The sequence below is a fragment of the Alligator sinensis genome, unplaced genomic scaffold (genome assembly GCF_000455745.1).
Source record: "Alligator sinensis unplaced genomic scaffold, ASM45574v1 scaffold1220_1, whole genome shotgun sequence".
In the NCBI taxonomy this organism is placed as follows: Eukaryota; Metazoa; Chordata; order Crocodylia; family Alligatoridae; genus Alligator; species Alligator sinensis.
The window spans coordinates 142,239-163,339 of NW_005843316.1; the positions used below are offsets into that span (position 1 = coordinate 142,239).

Below are 21,101 nucleotides of genomic sequence, written 5' to 3' on the forward strand. Positions count from 1 at the left end.
TTTGGGTCAGGGTCCCATATGCGTTTTTTGACTGTGTATACTAGGGTTGATACCGCTTTTAGTTGCTGTTGCAGCTTTGCAATTGGCACCTGGTATTCAGTATGATTATATTCCACATATTTTGGGGATTCCAACACTACCTAAACAGCAGCCTGGGTTTCTGGCACTTCCCCCCACCAGGCCTTAGGCTGTAAAAAAAAAAAAGCTTTTTATCTCTGCTTTTAACTGGGAACTTTTAGTTTGAACAGCAGTAAGACTTAGGGCACATTTTATAGAGTTTACTTGCAAGGCTGTGTTCTCCCTCTAGCAAGCTAGTTCTGCTGGCAATTTGCCAATCATTATAGCAAGTCAGCCATGTGTTGCTGAGTGTTAATTAGCTGTTGATCTAAATTAACCAATATTTGCTGAGAATTATCCAGTTGCTGCTACAAGTTTCAGAGTTTTCTTTTTAGAAGCAGGTCCCAGCTGCTTTATTTTTGTGTAGCCATTACAAACCTTGCAGTGCTACATTTTTTTTTTGGCTGTAGGTTTGGTTTTAGTCTCTTTTTCAGTCCCCTAGATTCATTTACTCCATCAATCACGTAGCTGACAAAATGCATTTGCGGTGTCAAAATCAATGTGTTCCCAAATTAAAGTAGGGCTTAAATTTTCCAGCTCCAACAATTTTAAATTCTTAGCTATTGAATCAACAGCCATTATAGCCCACCAAGGTAGGGACACCATCCCACACAGGAGCCACCCTTACAGATAAACTTCTGGAACCCAGGAAGAAAGGTTGTGACCCTTTAATTGCCTACTCACTATATAAACCTATGGCTCTCTCTCAAGCCCATCCAGGGTCAACAATTTGTTATTCCAAAATCTTGGACTGGGGAACTAGAGGGCTGCTGAGACAAAGAGTGCTCAGGAGGCAGGAGGTTACACCCCACTAAGGTAGGTTTATTCAGCAGGTGGCACATATTCCCATACCTAGAAATGCAATAGTTACCTTACAGCAAGTCTTGCTCCCTGGCCTATTGATCAGGCAGTCCAGAGTCTCACTGGGACATTCAGGGGCATAGTCTAGTAGTCCAGCAGTCTATTTGTCCAACAACTCTTTTCCCCTAAACTTTTTTTTACTGCCTTTTGTTACTTGCATATTCATTATTTTTACCACAACTACTGCAACTGGCCCTTTATAGGTTATTTGATTCACTGAGTTTTACTATCAGGTATTTTTCTAAAGCCTTATAAAAGCCTCATAAAAATTTGAAGGTCTATTGAAGAAAGGAAGTTGGGCCAAGGCTTTTTTGTGAAATCTCCAGGCCATTCAATTTGCCCTTTGAAGCATATTACCTTTCTAACCATCCAGGAGATTCTTCAGGTCCATTTAAGCCACCCAAGTACAGGACAGCCTTCGTTATCCAAAATGCTTTGGAAAGCCTTTGGGGTGGCCGAATATATTTGGGTCCAACACAGAGCAGTGAGAGCCCAGACCTGATACCTTAAGTGCCTCGGTAGCTCCAAATCCCCAGCCTGGGTTAGAACTGATCCATCTTTTCCTCCGTAGACCTTCTGATAACCCTCAGAGCCCAGTAACCTCCCACATCCCTCACCACCAGGTAACATCTCCCCAAGGTGAATCCCTCACAGCCAAACACACACAACAGCATCAGAGCTCAGTATTGCTGGGCAGATGCTGCATGGGTCTGCTCATCTAGCACATTTTGATTCTCAGAAACAGCATGCCACATCTGGATCGAGGCACATTCCCTAAAAGGGAAAGGAGGAAACTAGAGGATCAGGACAGAGCTCAGCCCTGCAAGAGGGCTGAATGAATGTATAATACAGCCCCTGTTGTGCCTAGCTGTGCAAAGCTATAACTGCAGGTCTCCGCTGCAGAGCAGGAATTTCCATGGACAGGGTGGATCTAAAGTGACAAATGTCTGAGACATAACAGATACTCCTGGCTAAGCCAGAGGAGAAAATATGTAGATTTGCTTGAAGAAATACGAGAAATTTTCATGCATTTTAGCTGTTAATTCACTGCCTGTTCTGGGAAAAGCAACATGGCAATTGAGCCAGTGGCAGTTCAGATTTTCCTACAGCTGTAGGAACATTGTCTTTCTTTCCAGAATATGCAAAGCTCTTGGATCCTGAGGTGGGTCATCAAGTACCAAGCAGCAGCTCTCCTAGGCTGGAGACAGGTGTTGCCTTTGCTTGCAATCAGCCATGTCGTAATATGCTGTGGCACTACCGAGCCATTTTGGTCACTGCCAGCAGCCCACAGTCTCCAGACATCAACTGCAAAAAGGTGACAGGCACATAGATTTCATAGATGTTTGGGTCGGAAAGGATCTTTTAGATCATCGAGTCCGACCCCCTGCCCCAGGCAGGAAAGGGTGCTGGGGTCAGATGACCCCAGCCAGGTTTTGTTCAATCTCCTCTTAAATCCCTCCAAGGAGGTATTGTTAACTACTAAGCAGTTGTGGTGCAACAAAGGGCACATGACTTCTGAGGACAGGCTGAAGGAACTGGGCTTATTTAGTCTAGAGAAGATGGAGGAGATTTAATAGCAGCCTTCAACTACCTGAAAGGGGGAGTATTAAAGAGGATGGAGCTGGACTGTTCTCAGTGGGGCAGATGACGAAACAAGGAGCAACAGTCTCAAGTTGCAGCAAGGGAAGTTTAGGTTAGATATTAGGAAGAATATTGTCACTAGGAGGGTAGTAAAAACACTGGAACAAGCTAACCAGAGAGGTTGTGTACTGTCCATCCTTGAAGGCATTCAAGACCTGGCTAGATAAAGCCTCGTCTGGGATGATCTAGTTGGGGCAGGTCTTACTTGGAGCCGGAGGCTGGACTAGATAACTTCCTGATGTGCCTTCGAACCCTAATTTTCTGTGATTCTAGAGGGCTACCATTCTGTTCACTTGGCTTCTGTGCCACCATAAAAATTTATTATGGTGGCACAACATCTCTATCTGCAGCTCTAGATACTCGCCTTTAAACACAATTCTCTCCTCTCAGGTCCTCAGAACAAAGGCATCCCATCAAAGGTTTCATGGCCCAAATACCGTACAGAACTTGAACTCATAGAAAACCCTCTGACACCCTTTCGAGTGATATTAGCTCATGGAATGATGCCAGTATTATTTATGGGGATTTCCTGCAAGAGGGCTTCCCTGTACAGGAAAAGCAATTGTAGCAGTTGCTCAAGATTTACTCCACATGTGGCAATTCTGTTCGGAGTCCAAGCCAAGGCCAAAAGAAGTCCAAATAAATAAATTAAGAGTAGCAGACTGCAGAGTACTCAAACTCGATTATAAAACTTCATACTTTAATAACCATAAACTGAGGCTCCCACAAAAACATGGGAGGACTCTTAAAAAAAAAAAAAAATGAATAAAGTAGCGTAAGTTGAGCTAAAGATCCATGTTTAAAGCATGGACACAGTTGCACCATTCAGGATCAAATGACGAACTCAAAAATTATGCTAAATTGTACTTTCACGTCATCATTTCCAAGAATCACGACAGACTGCCCTACTGCTCATTTCTTCTGTTCCATAGCTTTTCTCTATTGCTCTGCACCCTCCATCTCTGCCCCTGCTTCCCAAATATTCTCTTCTCCCAAAGTCTCCTCATTGGGCTCAGCAGAACTGCAGCCTTCCAGGACCACAGAGGGGATGGAAAACAAGCACGCCCAAGACCACGCGAGGCAATTCTGAATATCTTGCCTGCTCTTTATGATGTAATGGTGAGGAGCCATTGCAAGAATTTAGCCTCCAGGGTGATAGAGCAGGGAACCACAGATTAGATAAGAAATCTGATGATGGACAGAGGCTCTCCCAAGTCACAGATGGAAAGGACAGAAAATACAAAAATCTCATTACCTGGGCACTGAAGACAGTTGATCGCTCAGGGGTGGAGTCTGAGCCAGGATCCCCCAACCCAGAACCAGGGGAGCATTCTCTCCCCAGTGAATGAGGCAGGGGGAAAAGAGAAGATCCAGGCCTTGGTATCAGCATCAAAAAATGCCACCTGCCCCTCTTCACTGTTGAGATACACCCGGATCCTCTTGGGGATGCAGCGCAGGGACAGGAGGGTTGAATCAGGGGCAGTGAGAGCCCTGAGCTGATCCAGCGATCTCTGCACGGCCCAGATTCCATCATCAGGGTTAAGACTGATCCAACCCTTCCTCCTCAAAGACTCTCTGGCAACCCCCAAAGCCCAGATACTTCCCTCCCCCACCTCCACCTCCCAGTAATGTCTCCCAGTGGCAAATCCTTCATGGCCCAGCACGCAGGGCACAGAGTCGAATCTCTGGGGGGTGTCAGGCAGATGATGCCGCGCGACTGCCCATCTCACGTTTTTCCGATCTTCAGAAATGACGAGGTGAGAGTGAGCAGTGTCTGGATTAAGAGTCACTTTCACTGCGGGGAGAGAGAGCATCAGGGTCAGAGCTGAGCCCTGGGGGAGGCTGGGGCCATTTGTCCCTACCAGCCCTGTGCCGGCTGGACACTCCTTGATCCCTGCCTCTTGGGACTGTGGCCTTGGGGAACTGCCTCTGTGCTGGAGCCAGGCAGGGATGTCACTTCAGCCCCCTCTCCCATACCTCCCTCCCCTTCTGCATGTCCCCCCTGTTGGTACTGCCCCACTCTCAACAGCAGAGATGGGGCAGAGGGGCAAGCAGGAGTGGGGCTGGAAACAAGGCAGCATCAAAGGTCAGGGGGCTGTTGGGGAGATACCCCGAATCAGAGGGAAGGAGGCAGTAGTGTTGGGGACAGAACACCAGGCCAGGGCCAGGAACAGGCAGAGGAAGGGCTAGGATTAAATGAGAGGAGAGATCCTCTCCCTGCCTGTGGGGAAGGGGGAGATGGGCACTGCAGGAGAGGACACACGGCCCATGAGGATCGGGAGAGGTGGAGGAGGCAGTAACTAAATGGACAACCCCTGCCCCCCACCTCGCCAGCAGAGCCAGGGTGATGGGAAGCCTGGATAGGGACTTGGGGGGAAACAAAACATAAGACTCATGGAGGGAGAAAGGCAGGCTTGATCTCCACACTGAGGTCATGAGGTCAGATCAAGATTTTTCTGATAAGACAGGTGACAACCAGAGAAATGTCAGCCCAGCCCCTCCCATCTCTCCTCCTGCAGAATGATTTACCTGCTTTCTGCTGCTTGTTCATCAAAACATCTAGAGACGAAAAAAGAAAATATTTCATCTTACCAGACTTTTGTCTAATACTTGACTTGAATAATTGATCAGTTCTTATTGTGGGAGACCAAAGGGAGGGGACGCAGATTGACAGAAATAAATTTTGAAGCATGCAACATGTGAAGTTCTCCCATATGCAAGGGATCTAGCATGAGGCATCTGCTCCACTGCACTCAAGACAGACAAGTACATGCGCATCCAAGCAGGTATTTAGACTTGTTGGACTCTCTGCAAAGGAGAGTTTCAAGAATATTTTGACTGGAAATAAACATGACTAAGAAGAGGTCAGGAAACACTTGGCATCACCACGAAGCTTAAAATACATCCAAATTAGAAGGGACTTAGAACACACAACTGTGACAGAATCGGGCCCTGGCAGACATAACATTTGTGGTGGTCTATATGCTAATTTCCCCATCACAAAAAGCTACTGGTCAGATGTTCAAGCTGTTTGGGATAAAAAATAAATAAATAAATAAGTAAATGGTGAATCTGATCCCCAAATGGCAGCTCTGCAATAAAAATGCAATAAGAATGGCAACTTCTGTGTTGCAGCCAGATTTTCCACAAATGTAAGATTTGAGCAGGTTTCCTGTCCACCAATATCCCACAGCCCCCCACCAATTCTTCCTGTCCCAACTCCTCTGATCACTGGAGGTTTGTAGGGAGCCTTACACCATGGCTTCCTGGTAGCCAGGGTGATGAGCTGCCTGCAACCCTGGCACGCTAAAAGGGCTGCTGGTGCTTGAACACCTGGTGCCTAAAGAAGGGTGCTTGTTCCCAAAAGCTTGCAAAGAACATTTTCCCACCTATTTTACTTGGTCTAATAAAAGGATATCACATCTACCCAAAGAACCTTGCCTGCCTATGTCCTTAGACCAACACGGCTACAACCAACAACCTAGTAGCTCATTACTAATGAGAGTACTGGGCACTTTAAAGAGCTCCAAAGCAGCCCAGGAGCCAGGATCTCTTAAGGGCTTGCAAGCCTGCACAGCTCACTAGGCAGGGAGAGCTGTAAAGCAGCCCTCTATTTGAAGAATGTGCCTTTGTGCCAACTCTGTTGCACTCCAGCCAGGGGAGTGTGGAACACTTGCTACCCATAGCATTTTAATTTATTTTATGGTGCTACACAATTCATAGGCAGACAAGGTTCCTTGGGTGAATTTGATATCTTTTATTAGATCAACCCAAATGGTTGGAGAATGGTTATTCATAGGCATTTGCAAAGTCAGCATGCCCATGTTGCAGTCTCGGCAGCACTCCATGGTAATCATGCAAGGCATTGCTAACCTTTGAAGAAGAATGAGCATGTCCTTCACTAGGCCAGACTCAGGCTGGAGTCACAGGGGTAATTCCACATACAGTACATGACAGAGCCCTGTCAGATAATATGCTCTCTCTTGCACCTCAGGCAACCCCAGCCAGAGTCTGGCCTGCTGAAGGACATGCTCGTTATTGTTCAGAGGCTAGCAATGCCTTGCAGGATTACCATGGAGAGCTGTCAAGACTGCAACACTGACACACTCACTTTGCAGATATGTCACTGGTAACCATGCAGTGAGCCCTGGACAGGACTGTCAATTTTCCAAGTATGGTTTCTTACTCAAACACTTACAAGGTCTTGAAAAATTTCTCATCCCTTCTCCTGTTCCAAAAGTGCAGATGTATTTCTCATGCTTTTAACTTTGGCTATTTATCCTCTTCTAGTCATGGGTGCTTCTAAGGGCACCTTTCAGCTTAAACATGCTTTTCATCCAGGCCATAAATGTCAAAGGCCACCCACCACTGGCACTTGCTTGGTCTTCAGGAAGTTGTCGACTTTTCTTTGCAGCCAAAAGCAAGACACTAATTATGCAGGTGGTAGAACCACCTCTAAATTGCTAGTCCCCCCCCATCAACTTGAGCAGTGCAAATAGGGCAGCTGAAGCCAGACAAAATTACAATAAGGAGTGGACTTTTTACTTTCATTTGGTCTGAAGATTTATTACTTTTGTTTCCTACCCAAAAGTAAGTTATTTCCCTCCATCTGAGCAGTCTGTTGCTTATTTATTTCTTCATTCTTAGAGTTTCTAAAATTTACACCGATTATTTGTCTGGTGCTTAACCTGAAGTTTCAAACTCTGCTCTGTCTTTTCACCTTTCCTTCCAAACTCCCTCATTTGCCCATCTGCTTGTTTTTCCTCCCAAACCCTTGCACTGCACTGTCCAATTGAAAAAAAAAAGTTCCCAGCTTAATAACAATTAATTCCCACAAAGATGCCAACAGTCTGTGCCCAGGCTGCACATGTCTGAGGCCAAAGAGCTGTGGCCTGGAAGAATGAAGGGCAGAAGCCAACATACAAGGCCTCACATCTGAACCTTCTTACTTCCCCCACTTGCATCTAGGGGACACATGACTGACCTACACATACTATAAATTCCTTTCCTGCAGCTAGGACAAACCTGTTTTCTAATAGCTAGGTATCACTTGGCATGACTGATGTTACTTGCAAGTGGCTGGCATGTCCCCCTATGATATTAGGAACTGCCACTGTCACTGGACAGTTGATCAGCCAGTGCTTAACTGGTTGGTCACTGACCTATACTTGTCTGGGTTGCCACTGTGTAGCAACTTCTAGGGTTTCCTAGAATGGCTCTTCACTGGCACCAAGGTGGGGAGCCAAAATGGGGAATCCCTGCCATACTAGGCTTTGGCCAAGAAAAAAAAAAGTGAAGTATGGCAGACAACCAAAACGACTTCCTGGAGAACTAGGGAGGCCACAGCAGCACATAATGGTGACAACATCAGCACGCAGGAACACTGAGCTTGCATGAGCCAAAACCAGACTGGTCTCCAGGATGTAAGGAACCATGAGATGCGTCTTGCAGTATGTGGGTGGGTTTAGCATGGCAGTATCAATAACTCAAAGGCAGGCAACTCCATCTGCAGCAGTCAGCAAGGAACAGGTCAGAGCATGGCACCCTCAGAAGGGGCACAACTGCTTTACAGTCAAATGTGTCCTGCATTAACTACTGAAGAGCCAGATCCCAGTTCCTTCCATGGGTCATAGAGACAGGCCTTAGTTTCCCTCCCTGGACCCCTCTTTGGTACCTTGCATGATTCTCAGAGCCTTGTTTCCAACCACCTCTCTCTGAGAGAGTTTCTGGAGTCTGCGTTCGAATTCAGGAGAAACTTCCACTGGCTGCTGAATTTTCCCCTTCTCACACCTAGAGAGAGGAAGAGGAGCACCTAATTAAAAGTGTTCTATTGCAAGTTATCACTTGTTACATCATTATCATTTCATAGGAGTGTCCCATTTGGGAAACCAACTGGTGGGAGGTGCCAGGACATGCAATATATCTAAACATCTCCAAGGGTAGAGTCCAGGCTAAGACAGTACAAGGTTCCTCAAATTGACACAGTAAATTAATTAATTAATTCTATCCCACTAATTTTTTTTTTTTTTTTTTTGGAAAGAGAGACTGTATGTAGCAGAAAGGGATTAGACAGAAAAGCCAAGAAATGACAGTGACAGTGCTAGTGTCTGTGGAGGTAGAAATTTGTCTCCATCTATTTGTGATGACAGAAGTCACAGGGAAGTCACTAGCTAGACTTCCCCACCCCTGCGTAGGGCCCAGGTGCGGACATTTAACAGAAGACACTGCCTCACACTGTGCTGTAGAGCTTGGGGAAGTAAGGATGTAACATGGTGTCCAAATCCCAACCCAGTGCATTGAAGTGTAAGGGCATGTACCTGCTCAAGGTGTTTCTGATGTCCTAGAGGAGAGAAAGAACAAGAAGTTCAGTGAAAAGTAGCAAGATGAGATGGCCATCTCTACAGTACAAAGAGCTTGGAGTTTGGCCACAGTGTGGTCTTGGCTGGGAAAGCAACTCACAAACCTAGGGCGCCTGTAGACATGCTGGGAAGCTGTTCCAATGTGCTGTAATTACAGCACATCAGAACAGACTTGATTAATAATGCCTCTGCATCTTGTGCACCAGCATCTCCATGCTTGAAAATGGTGGTGGGGGCGCTTTAACTAAAGCTCATTGAACGAGCTTTAGTTAAAAAGCTCTCCTGCTGCTGTTTTGAAGTGCAAGGATTCCGACACAAGATGCTGCAGGCACTCAAATTAAAATCGCCCCCACCCTCACCGCACACATAAAAGTGCCCCTAGATAAGAGATAGCACTCAACCAAACAAATCTGATCTATACTGAGGAAAGACTCTTCCCAAATACTGGGAGTCTTGTCACTGCTAATGCTACAATTCATGAGCCTAAGATAAAAGGCCAATCTGAAGGCTTAAAAAATAACATTCAATCTATGACTTATGGGCCAGAGCTAACCATTTCGTTTGAGGCTCCCTTATCCATGACCATTCCTGTTGCATGTATTGTGGCTACGCTGGCTGCAGAGCTGCCCTGCTACTGGGGAGTTCCCCAAGCCACATGACGTAGATCCAGCACACAGGTTTGGTCATCAGGTGTGATCCAGCTGTGTACTGATCCCATGCACTGGCCAAACGCAGCCCCCAAAACTAGATGCGTTGGGTTAAAGAAATGGAGAACTTGCATGTAAACCACACAAGAGTGAATTGCTTTTCACTCAAGACACCCAAAGAGGGTGATGTTGAGTTTTGAATTCTGGGCTCCTCACCTTAAAATTATCTCCTACCTGCAGAAATTCACTTGCTGGGTGCTGGCATTTCTGCTCCACCTCCTTGATCAGGTTATTGAGATAGGAAATCTCCTTGGAGAGTTTGGTGACATTTTCTTTCTGCAGTTTCTGAAGCTCCTTGTCCAGCTCTGTTAGTTGGGCCAGTAGGAACTGCTCTTGTTCCTGCAGAAACTTGTGAAAAGCCTCAAATTTGGATGCAATTCTCTTCTTCTGAGTTTCTATCTTCTCCTGCAAGAAACAGATAGCCAGGGAAGAGGCAAGATGTCCCCTGTCTCTGTGGGCCCATTTCACAGAGTCCTGTGTGCAGGTGGGAAAATTCCATTGCAACCCTAGAAAATTCAGCACTTGATATTTTGACAGAAATTTCCCCCCTCTGATGAGAAAGAAAGGTGTTATAGTAGGGGTGCAGCAATAGAGATTTTCTTGGCCGATGCACTGATTATTAGCCAACCACATTGGCAAGGATGATCCAATAACCGATATTTAGTAACAATGCAAGGCATTTTAAACTACTATAAATGCACCTTTTTTGGGTGCACTCCAGCAGCCTCCTGCATCTCATGTATCAGTGTTCCCATGCTTAAAAATGGTGGCCACCATTTTTAAGCGGGTGGACACTGACACGTGAGACATGGCAGCATTTTAATTAGAGTGACTTCTGGCGCCAGTCTAATTAAAGCCCCCCCCACCCCTGGAGGACATGCAGAAGTGCCTGCGCCAACAGCAGCAGGTGGGCTAGCTTAGCAGAGCTTGCGGCTGGCTGTGCAGAGCTCTTCAGCCCCTGTTGTTCCACATGATGACCATGAACCCCAAACGGTGGGTAGCTGCCTGAGCCTGCCCAGCAGGGCAGAGGGGGAAGGTGTGAGCCTTCCTGCGTGCCCGGGGCTGGGTGGTCTCTGGGCCTGGCTCCCTGCTCTCCCCGTTCTGCATGGGGCAGGGTCACGGGACCATTCCAGGCCTGGAGAAACCAGGCTGCACCTCCCCTGCAGCTGGGCCCCAGGTCCCGGGAGCTGAACTCCAGCAAGGGGAATGGCCCCTTCTCCTCCTGGTGCTGCCACTGCCAGGGGCAGGGCAAGCCCCTGTGCCCTTCAGGTGAGGCTGAATGGACCCAGCCCCGATCCCGGGAAGGGAAGAGAAGAACCTGGCTGGGTTGAGGATTTGGAGGAGGACTCCCCCGCACTACACACAGCAGGGAGGGGGGTGCTGCCTTGGCCCCTGCCAGGGTCTGCTCTTGACCCCTGGGGCATGGACCCCTGGCACTGCAGGCTGAGCTATACTGGGCTAGGCTGGGCAACTCCACCCACCCCTCCCTGCCCCAGTCACATCTGTGCAGCGTTCACCACCTTTTACAGTGCCCATCCTGACCCCAGCCCACGCTCTGCACCATGCCAGCACCCAGGACACCACACCAGCTGCTGCATACCAATCCAGCCCAGCCCACTGGTGAGGGGATGGGGGTGAAGATGGAAAATGGTTCGGGCCCCTGTATCTGGATTGGGCCCTCCATGTTCACAGTCACCTCGGGAAATGGGAGGGAAACCAGGTGTCTCGAGGCCCCACCCCATGGACAAAAGGGAACCCAGGCATCTAGGGTCCCGGCCAGAAGACACAATTAATCGGTAAACATTATCGGCTACAACAGCCAAAAGAAGCTACCAGCCAATAATGTCATTTCCCTTTCATCAGCACCAGTCTGATAGGCAACCAATATATTGGTGCACCTCTGTTTTCTAAAGCTTGCCCATTACCCCGTTTTTCTAGTTGAGGCATCTTCCTTCCTCCGCCCTCCCAACATTTGTCTGTGATGTGACAATGAGCTATGGCAATCCCATCCTTTCCAATAGAAAAGGCACAACTCAGAGCTAAGGTGGCTGAAACTTTCTGAGCGACTGCAAGGTAGAAATAAAATGCAACCAAATACAATTAAAGTCTTAATACAATAAAGCCTTTGCTGGTAAGGTCCTGAGGTTCACATAAGATGGGGAAGCGCCCTATGCACTATATTACACTGAACTGAAATCAGTCTCCTAAAGTATATGAAGTCCTCCTTTATGAGAGGAAGGTAGCCAGTCACCACCTCGCACCCTCCAAAATGTTCATCTTTGGACAGATTCAGAACTATGAAAAATTAAATACAATTCAACTACAAGGAGCTGAAATCCTGGATAACAAGGCAATGCAGTACTGGGACCTTACCTCCCTCCCCGCCCAGCCACAATGCCTGAACGCTGCTCCCTTCCACTTGCAAGGCTGTTACCATGCAGCTTCAGCTCTACAAGCTCCAGGTGCAGCATGGTCCTAGGGCATCCATTAGTATTTGCCCTGACACACAGCCCTGGTGAGGGGTCAGAAAGGCCCTTTAGTAAATTGTAAAGTTTCATACAGACAGATCCCAGCCACTGGAAATCCAACTGGATAAAATGAGTTTGAGCCTGATCAATTCCACAGGTCGAATCCCAAGTGGGGGGAATAAAAAACATAACAAGAGGGGAATTCCCTGTATTAGCATCCCCACCTGAAATTTCTTCTTCAAAGGGTCTAAAATGTGCACCAGCAACCCTGTGGCAGGCCCTCATGAGATGCAGGAATTGAAAAAAACAGTTGTTGTAAGATCCAAATTGGAGTCTGCAAGTGTGATAGTGACTCTCCGCAGACAAACTTAGCTGATCAGTGATCATTCGCAGAGTGCAGGGCTCCTCCAAAAATATTCAGAAACAGGCAGCGTGGGCAGGTACAGACTGAGGACAACAGTGAGCACAGGCCAAGGAGGCAATACCAGAGGCATTTGGGGAGGGTACAGAAGTCCCCACTTCTCCTAGCCAGGACCTGACCATGCCATTTCTGCAAGCCCCGAGCAAGAGAGAGACTGGGGATGCAGCTCTGATGGAGGAGAGGAAGCAGAGCCACAAGCCCCCTGGGCCAAGATTTTTCCCTGTAGTCCCCAGTACTGCTGAGAACTCTTTGGGGTTCTCCTCTGGGGCACAGCAAGGAGACATGGGCTTGATCCAGGCCACAGAGAGGCAAGCAAAGGCAAACAATCCTAGACACCCAGACCCTTTCCTCCACACTGCCAGTGGGAACCTCCCTGCTTTCCCCTTTCTTCTTGACCCTGCTGAGGAAGGAGAGACACCTACCAGGTACCTCCAGAACTTCCCTTCTGTTGATGTTTGAATCCGCAGGAGTTTCTCTCTCTCTTCCTTCAGAGTCTGCAGTCGGTCCTGCACTTGTTCCTATGCAAAGAGTAAGGAATTTCATTTGGGAGTTGAGGAGCAGCTGCACTGTCACAGGCTCAGAGCAGACACTTATCTGGTTCAGAGCGGGCTGGAACTCTTCCCAGCTGTTGCAACTCAGCAGGAGGTGATGACTGCACCTGCCTGAAGCCCAGTGTGCAAGCCTGCTGGGAGGTGCAATGTGAGGACAGGGGCTGGGAAGGGGAGGGTAGGTTTTTCCTGTGTCTGGGAGGGTCAGGAGGGCTAACACCTTCCAGACTGTTAAGAGACAGAGTTTAGCCCAGTGATTCTCAACCTGTTTAGACTCACAGCACCCTTTGGAAAATGCCAAGTTTTCACTCATTTTTTGGACCCAGGACAAATAACAGAGCAATTTTTCAGTTGCAAGGAATTCAGAAAGTTCATAGCATTAAAAACATTCTGACCTCTGGTGAGCTCCTACATAAAACCTCTGGATATATGTTGTGAATCACCTAACACTGCTAACCTTGTGACACACCGCAGCACCTTGGAAAAGATCTCATGGCACCCTGCCAGTCACTGCTCTAGCCCCTCAGCAGAAGCACCGTCCTCTCTGCAAGAGCACTGCCTGCTGCTGGGGTCATTGCCAAGGAGAGAAGGGGTCAGGTGTTGCTTGTGCATCTAAATCTGCCCCTGTACCTGCTCCTTGAGGAACATCTTGGTCAAGGTTGAAATTAATCCAGAGACAGCAGGGACAAAAGTGGAATAGTTTAATCAAAGACATGATTGGTTACTACTTTCTTGGCCACTTTCTGGGTTTTTTTAATTGTGCAGTTGGTACAGCAAAAATAAAAACTATAAAGACAAGAAATGGCATCACCACATAACAAAAAAAAAAAGGGGGGGGGGGCCCTCACTCTCCCATTAGGCTGAAAGCAAACACCTGCATGTCTAGCATGACAATTCTTGTGGAGAAAAAGTAATTAAGAAAAATCAGAATGAAATGAGTTCAGGAAAAATAACTTCGAAGAGGTCACAGTCCAGAAATATGCAACAAACATCCAGGCTACATCCCAATGGTTTGAAATTCAGCCTTGGAAATTCATGGCCAGCAGTGCCTTACCATGTACTCCTGCGCAGCCTCCTCAATAGGAACCACATTGTGAGCTCGGTGAGTCTTGGATCGATCGCACACCACGCAGATTGGAGCTTGATCCTCCTCACAGAAGAGTTTCAGGGGTTCCCCGTGTTTTGTACACAGTGCCTCCCCACCTCCTGCTCCTTTTGCTGGCTGGGAACTCAGCTGTTTGGCAATTTCTGCCACTCTTGCCAGCTCCCGGTTGGGCCTGAAGTTTGTTTTTGGGGCAGCTTCTCTGCACTGAGGGCAAAAGAAGATGGTGCCTGATCCCTCCCAGCACTGGACAATGCAGGCTCTGCAAAAATTGTGCCCACAATGGATAGACACTGGGTCTTTGAAAAGATCCAGACAGATGGAACAGGAAAGTTCATCTTGCAGATTTGCTGCCAGGGTCTCTGCAGCCATGGCTCCCAGCAGCTGGTAAGTAGGGAGTAGTTTTGTTTTTCTGTGCACTGGAGTAAGAAGGGGCCTTTCCCTTCCTGGTCCTTTTCTCACTGGTAGGAACTGAACCTGAGTCCCCGCCCCTGCCTAAGGCCCAGGTGTGACCCTTCCTGTGCAGGAATCAGAAATTACTCCATAGGGGAGGAGCTAGGATGGGACTGGGGGAAATCTAGGAATTTGTTCCTTGTTCTCTAAGTTCATACCAAGGCTTCTTGACCCTAAGACTGAGAAATTTCTGCAGAATTCAAAGAGTGCCAAGAGGATTTGGGAACATGCAGCAATGGTTTGGGTGCTTCCTATCCCATTCAACCCAGGGAGGTGAAGGGAAATTCAGCCATATGAGGAAACAGCCTTGATTGGTGACGATGATATGCAGCTGAGATGCAGCTGCAGGGGCTGTCTTATACCAGGCTCTCATGCATGGATCTCTGTTCCCTTCCAGTCCTTGTTTCTCAGCATCTCAAAGCAGAGCTTGATGGGTTAAGTCTCCTACTTACAGCCATGGTCTGTCCAGCTCAGTGCTACCACATGGCTGCCTGGGTCTGCAGCATTGTACTGGCAATTTAAAGCAATGCATGTTTCAACTCCCTCTGTGTACAAGTGGTCTAGAACTTGGGTCCTTACGTGAACACCCCAAACCCTAAGCTTTTGGCCTGAAGCACAGATGCATCTTCCTTCTCCTAGTTTCTGATAGGCCATTCTTTTGGAACTAGCTCAAATCAGGGGGTCATTTTTCTTCCCCTCTGTAGAATCATAGAAAACTAGGGTTGGGAGGGACCTCTGGAGGTCATCTAGTCCAACCCCTATGCAGCTCTCCTGTATTTTTAGTGGGGAAGTTCCCTGTGGTGAAACCGAAATCAACCCATGGTGAGTACACAGCTCTCCCACTTATCCTGGCATCACAGAGTCACTAGCTTTGAATGTTGGTCAACCACAGGTTGGGGGATTTGTGTTGCGCTCTGTACATGGCAGACTTTTATTATGTTAAAATTTTGTCAATCAAGGTGTGAAGACTAGCCCCATGTCAAAAGGATGGACCTACAGGCCATGAAGAAGCTGGACAGGACATATCCTACCCTGCACAGTGAAGCATGAGGAAGAGAAGAACCACCTGCCTGCTCAAGGTGCTGCTAATGCAGGGGTGGGCAATTATTTTGGGTGGAGGGCCATTTACTGAGTTTTGGCAAGCCATCAAAGGCCTCATGACCGGCAGCCAGAGGCAGATTAATATTTTCTGTATTTTTAGGGGCCTCGTGGGTCAGATAGCATGGCAGGCAGGCTGTGTCCGGCTCATGGGCTGCATTTTGCCCACTTGTGTGTTAATGTCTTAGAGAGGAGAGAAAACAGGAATCTCAGTGAGAACTGACAAGGAAGAGAAGAGAAGCGAAGCTGGGGCCGAGCCACGCTGTGGTTCTTGTTTGGGTGGGCTGGAGGTGTTACATGCAGACCTGTATAAAACAGGACTTGGACAATAAAATCTGATCTATGCCGAAGGAAACATCTCCCTGAATCCTGAAACTCTGCTAACACTGGAATTCGTGAGGGTAAAACAATGGCCATGGTGAAGAGTTAAAGACATGGAAAATCATGAAGTTAAACTCCACAAAATATAAACCACATCTAGTGAGGGCTATCATGGAGTTTACTTCTGGGTCTCCAGACCTCATGATTATCACCAGTGCCCCTGTGCCCATCTCCCACTTTTTCCTTTTACCTGCAGAAAGACTGAGGCAAAGGAGTTCAGCTTTCTCCTAGGTACTGGTAACCAGCTCTCCTGAGCAGTTGAGCAATGGCCCCACAATCCCATTTTTTTCTTCCTTCTGTTCCCTATGAACCTAAAGAAGGACTTCTTGTTCTTGATTCCCGTTGCTAATATAAGTTTGGTCATCACTTTAGCCTGTCTTATCTGTTTCCTGCAAACGTGGGCCATTGTGGAATAGTCCTCCTCGTGGCCTGCCCCAAGCTTCCCTTATTTATAAGCCTCTTTCTTCTTTCTTCAGAGGACCATGATTTCCCTGTTTAGCCAAGGGGGCTTCCCAGCCCTTCTCTTATCTTTTCTCTGCATGGGAATGGACTTCCTTTCTGTTTCAAGGATCGTGTCCTTAAGGAACAACCACTCGTTGTGCACACCTTTTGCCTTCAGTCCCATGTCCTGCAGCACTTGCCCTACTAGATTACAATGCACACTGGAAAGTATGAGGGCTAGCTCCTCCTGCTTGTGCCCTATGCTCCTGGTGTTAGTATATAGGCACCTGAGTCTTCCTTCTGAGGCCCTTGTCTTCCTCTCCCACTGAGGGAAAACTATTCCCCCAACTCCTGCATAAGTGGAGCTGAGGGAATGATTCAAGTCTTCCAGTGTCCCTAACTGCAGGGCTTACTTGTATGTTGGTCCCTGAACATGTTTGAGATTGTGTATCCCCGTCCCCCAGCAATCTTAGTTTAAAGCCCTGTCCAGAAGATTGGCCATCCTGGCCGCAAACAGGGATTCACTTCCTTGATGCATCCTTCCCCTGTTCCATACGTACCTGAAAAGGGGAGCACAGAACAGACTACCTGGGCCCCTTAAGCCCATCCCCCAGAGCCTTGTAGTCACTCCTGGCCATGTCATACGTGGATGAGGAGCACGGTATCATAGTTAGAGGGTCAGACAAGTCTGGGGATTCTCTCTGCTACATCCATGGATGCAAAGCCAACTTCACAGGCTAAGGAGTCTGGATGACAGATGGCCCTGCAGGACAAAGCCCCCCACCATCACCTTGTGCTTCCTCTTGGGGGGTGAAAAGGACTTCTGCACAGGCAGAAAGTAATTTGTGACTACAGCAGGATTTGAACCTATAATCTTCTGATTCAAAGTCAGATGCCATATCCATTAGGCCATACAGCCACTCTAAATTTGTCTGGATCAAACATTTGGAGAGACATAAAGGCAGAAATAAATTGCAACCTAACGCACTTCCAATAACATTTTAAAACTTGAATCCTTGGCTAAAATGCTCCAAGCATATTTTCATAGCTTTGAAAGTCATGGAATAAATAGTTCAGCAAGAAGATCTGAAATTTTGGACAATGAGGCAATACCCGCTTCCTCATCCTGCCTCAACACCTGAAGTCTACCCCCATGCCCCTCCATTCTGGGGCTGTTACCATGCAGATACATCTTTATAAACTTCAAGTGCAGCAGGTCATGGAGGATCCACAAGTCACCACCCATGACAGATAGCCCAGAATAAGAGTCAGAGAAACCTCCTACTAAGCAGCAAAATATTGCAGGAGCAGGAGTACACACTAACTGAAGGCAAATCCAATTGGATCAACTCAATTTAGGGTAGATCAACCCCACGATTGTACCACAAGTGGAGAAAAAAGGACAGTTCCCTGTATTCTCAGCGTTCTTTGTCCAGAATCTGTTCTCCAACGATTTCAAGCTTGCACCAGTAACCTGTCATTGGGTCTTTATGAGACATGGTTATGGAGGAGATGGGTGAAGTCTACAAAAACATTTGTACAGCACTTCATAGTATCAGCTCTTAACACACAGACAATGTAGACTTCACATCTCCTTTATACTCTATAGTATCCAGAAGCAGGCAATGTGGGCAAACACAGGCAGCCAGGGAAACTATGAGCCAGGCGCCAGCAGGCAAGCCCAAGGGGAGTGCAAAGAGCATAAAAATTGTCTTTCTTCTTCTAATCAAGAACTGACCTTAAAATTTTAGTCTCTGCACTCTCCGAGTAGGAGGGAGGCTATGAGTGTCCATCCATGGTAGGGAGGGAGGAGGCAGGGCTATAGCCTTACTTCCCTTTCACCCTGGCCAGAGGGAAGCACATGTTATATCTTCCTCAGAAGCTGACCCAATGTCTGCACTCCCCAATTCTTCTCAGCGCTCCTGTGGTTCTGTCCCAGAGCAGGGAGATGTGGCCACCATCCAGCCCACAGAGAGAAACATCCAGACACACATGATCCCACCTATTTACAAGTTGTCACAGGGAAACACGGTTCCTCTTTACCACCCTCCCTCATGTGACCCGGCAGGGTAAGAACAACAGGCACCTACCACGTACTCATAGCTTTCCCCCTCTGTTTTTGCTTGAAATCCCAGAAGCTTTTCTCTGTATTCCTTCAGAACCTGCAGTCAGTCCTGAATTTGCAAGTAAAATTATTTTCATTTGGAGGTTGAGAAGTAGCCACATCATTGCAAGCTCAGGACAGATATTGGTTCAGAATGGACTGAAACTTCCCCGCTGTTGTAACTCAGCAGAAGGTGATGATTGCACCTGGATGAAACCCACTGAAAAAGTCCACTGAGAGGTGCAATGTGAGGACTGGGGCTAGAGGGGCAGGTTTGTTCCCACATCTGAGGGCCAGCAGGTTCTAGGCCAGGGGCAGGCAAAATGCAGCCGGCCAGACCATACTATCCAGCCTATGAGGCCCCTAAAAATTTTAGAAAATTAATATTTATCTGCCCCTGGATGCCTGTCATGCAGTCCTTGATGGCTTGCCAAAACTCAGTAAGCAGCCCTTCACCCGAAATAATTGTCCGGCCCTACTCTAGGCTATGAACTCAGAGCGTAGAGTTAACACTGGCTTCTTTCCTGCACAGAAAGGTCTGTCTCCAACAGTGCCATCTGCCTCTAGGTAATTGCTAAGGAAAAAAGTGGGGTCAGGTGTAGCTTGTGCATCTAAACCCACCGCTGTTCTCAAGGAGCAGGTAATTCCTTAGTCAAAATCAAAATTAATCTCAGACACAGGAGGGACAAAGGAGCAGGGGCTGATCATTAAAGACATGATTTAGTCTTTTCAAAAACAAATTAGGGTTTTCTTGGCTGTTCTCTGGGTTTTGAACATTTGTTGTTGTCAAAACAAAAGTTTTTGCAGCTCAAGAATAGAAATGTTAATCTGAGAACAACATCCTTAGGTAAGGAATATGTTTTTCCTACATTTTCCAAACTAGGAATTCATGTAAAAGACCCCTAGGTGACTGAATCTCAAGAAACTCACAGGGTAGAGTCAGGCTACATGACATCTAGACTGACCTTCCGCCTCACAAGTGTATTATTCATGTCCCACAAGTGAGGGCATTGGCACAAGCCAGTGGTTCCTTACCATGTTCTCCTAGGCAGCCTCCTCAGTGGGAACCACAGTGTGAGCTTGGTGAGCCTTGGATCAATCACACACCACGCAGATGGGGGTTTGATCCTCCTTACAGAAAAGTTTCAGGGACTCCTGTAATAAAACCAGCAGATAAAGGAGGAGCCATAGTCATCCTAAACCGTGAGGATTACATAAAGGAAGCCAACAGACAGCTCTCTGATACCACCTACTACAAAGAACTACAAGAAGATCCTACTCCCCCATTCACCAAAAAACTCAACAATACCATCAAATCATTTCCACCAAGATTACAAGAAAAACTACAGACCTTGATCCCCCCGCTACCTAACCCGGGGACTTTTTACATGCTCCCTAAAATCCACAAACAAGGGAACCCTGGCAGACCTATCATATCCAACCATGGGACCCTAATTGAGGAAATATCAGGTTTTGTTGAATCCAAGAACCTGCAATATCTGATTGAGTTCCACCAGAAATTCAACAGTCACCATCCCTCCATCCGACTTTCTCTAGAATACTCCAGCACCAACATCTCCTTTTTAGACACAAGGATCAGTATTCAGAATGGTAAAATACAGACCACAGTATACAAGAAACCCACAGACCAACATACATATCTGCACAGAACCAGCAATCACCCGAAACACACCAAAAAAGCAGTGATATACAGCCAAGCCCTCAGATACCACCGCAAGAGAACACCCAGGATCGCCACCTCACCAATCTTAAAAAGGCTTTCACCCAGCAAGGACACTCCTCCAGAGAGGTAGATCGCATGTTTGAAAGAGCCACCTGGATACCACGTGAAGAACTGCTGCAGTACAGAAGAAAAACACCCACAAATCGCACACCGCTGGTTATGACCTATCACCCATCCCCTGAACCTGTACGGAAAATCCTCAAAAAATTGCAACCCATATTAGAAAAAGACCCTATTCTTAAAAAGATCTTCCCAGAGCCACCCATCCTAGCCTTCAGACAAGCACCGAACCTCGCCAACCTCATCACCAGAAGCAAACTTCCTCAACCCCAGAACACACCAAAAGGATCCAGACCATGCCATGACAAGAAATGCAAAACCTGCCCCCACATCTCCACCACCCCCACTATTACTACACCCCACAACAGAGCCATCAGCATCCCAGGATCATACAGCTGCACCTCCAGGAATGTAGTATACCTCATCCAATGCACCAAATGCCCTGATGGAAGATATGTAGGAGAGACCAGACAACAACTGCGCACCAGAATGAATGCACACCGGAAATCCATCAAAGACAGAAACACCCAATTACCGGTGGGGGCACATTTCTCACAGGAGCGCCACTCTCTCTCCAATCTCTCAGTCCTGACCCT

The 21,101-nt window shown here is 47.4% G+C and overlaps 1 protein-coding gene and 1 non-coding gene across 2 annotated transcripts; both read right to left on the reverse strand.

Moving 5' to 3' along the window:
• Positions 1–3,282: 3,282 nt before the first annotated feature.
• Positions 3,283–14,955, reverse strand: LOC102385642 (zinc finger protein RFP-like). The gene is made up of 7 exons (XM_006038320.3): positions 14,177–14,955; positions 12,997–13,092; positions 9,860–10,090; positions 8,937–8,959; positions 8,294–8,409; positions 5,149–5,178; positions 3,283–4,414 (listed from the first exon to the last, which is right to left on the reverse strand). The coding sequence occupies exons 1-7, from the start codon at positions 14,594–14,596 to the stop codon at positions 3,900–3,902; spliced, it is 1,431 nt and encodes a 476-aa protein (XP_006038382.1). The 5' UTR covers positions 14,597–14,955; the 3' UTR covers positions 3,283–3,899.
• A 2,488-nt stretch (positions 14,956–17,443) lies between these two features.
• On the reverse strand, positions 17,444–17,516 carry TRNAQ-UUG. Its single transcript has one exon. It is a non-coding gene; the product is annotated as a tRNA-Gln (tRNA).
• Between the last annotated feature and the right edge of the window lie 3,585 nt (positions 17,517–21,101).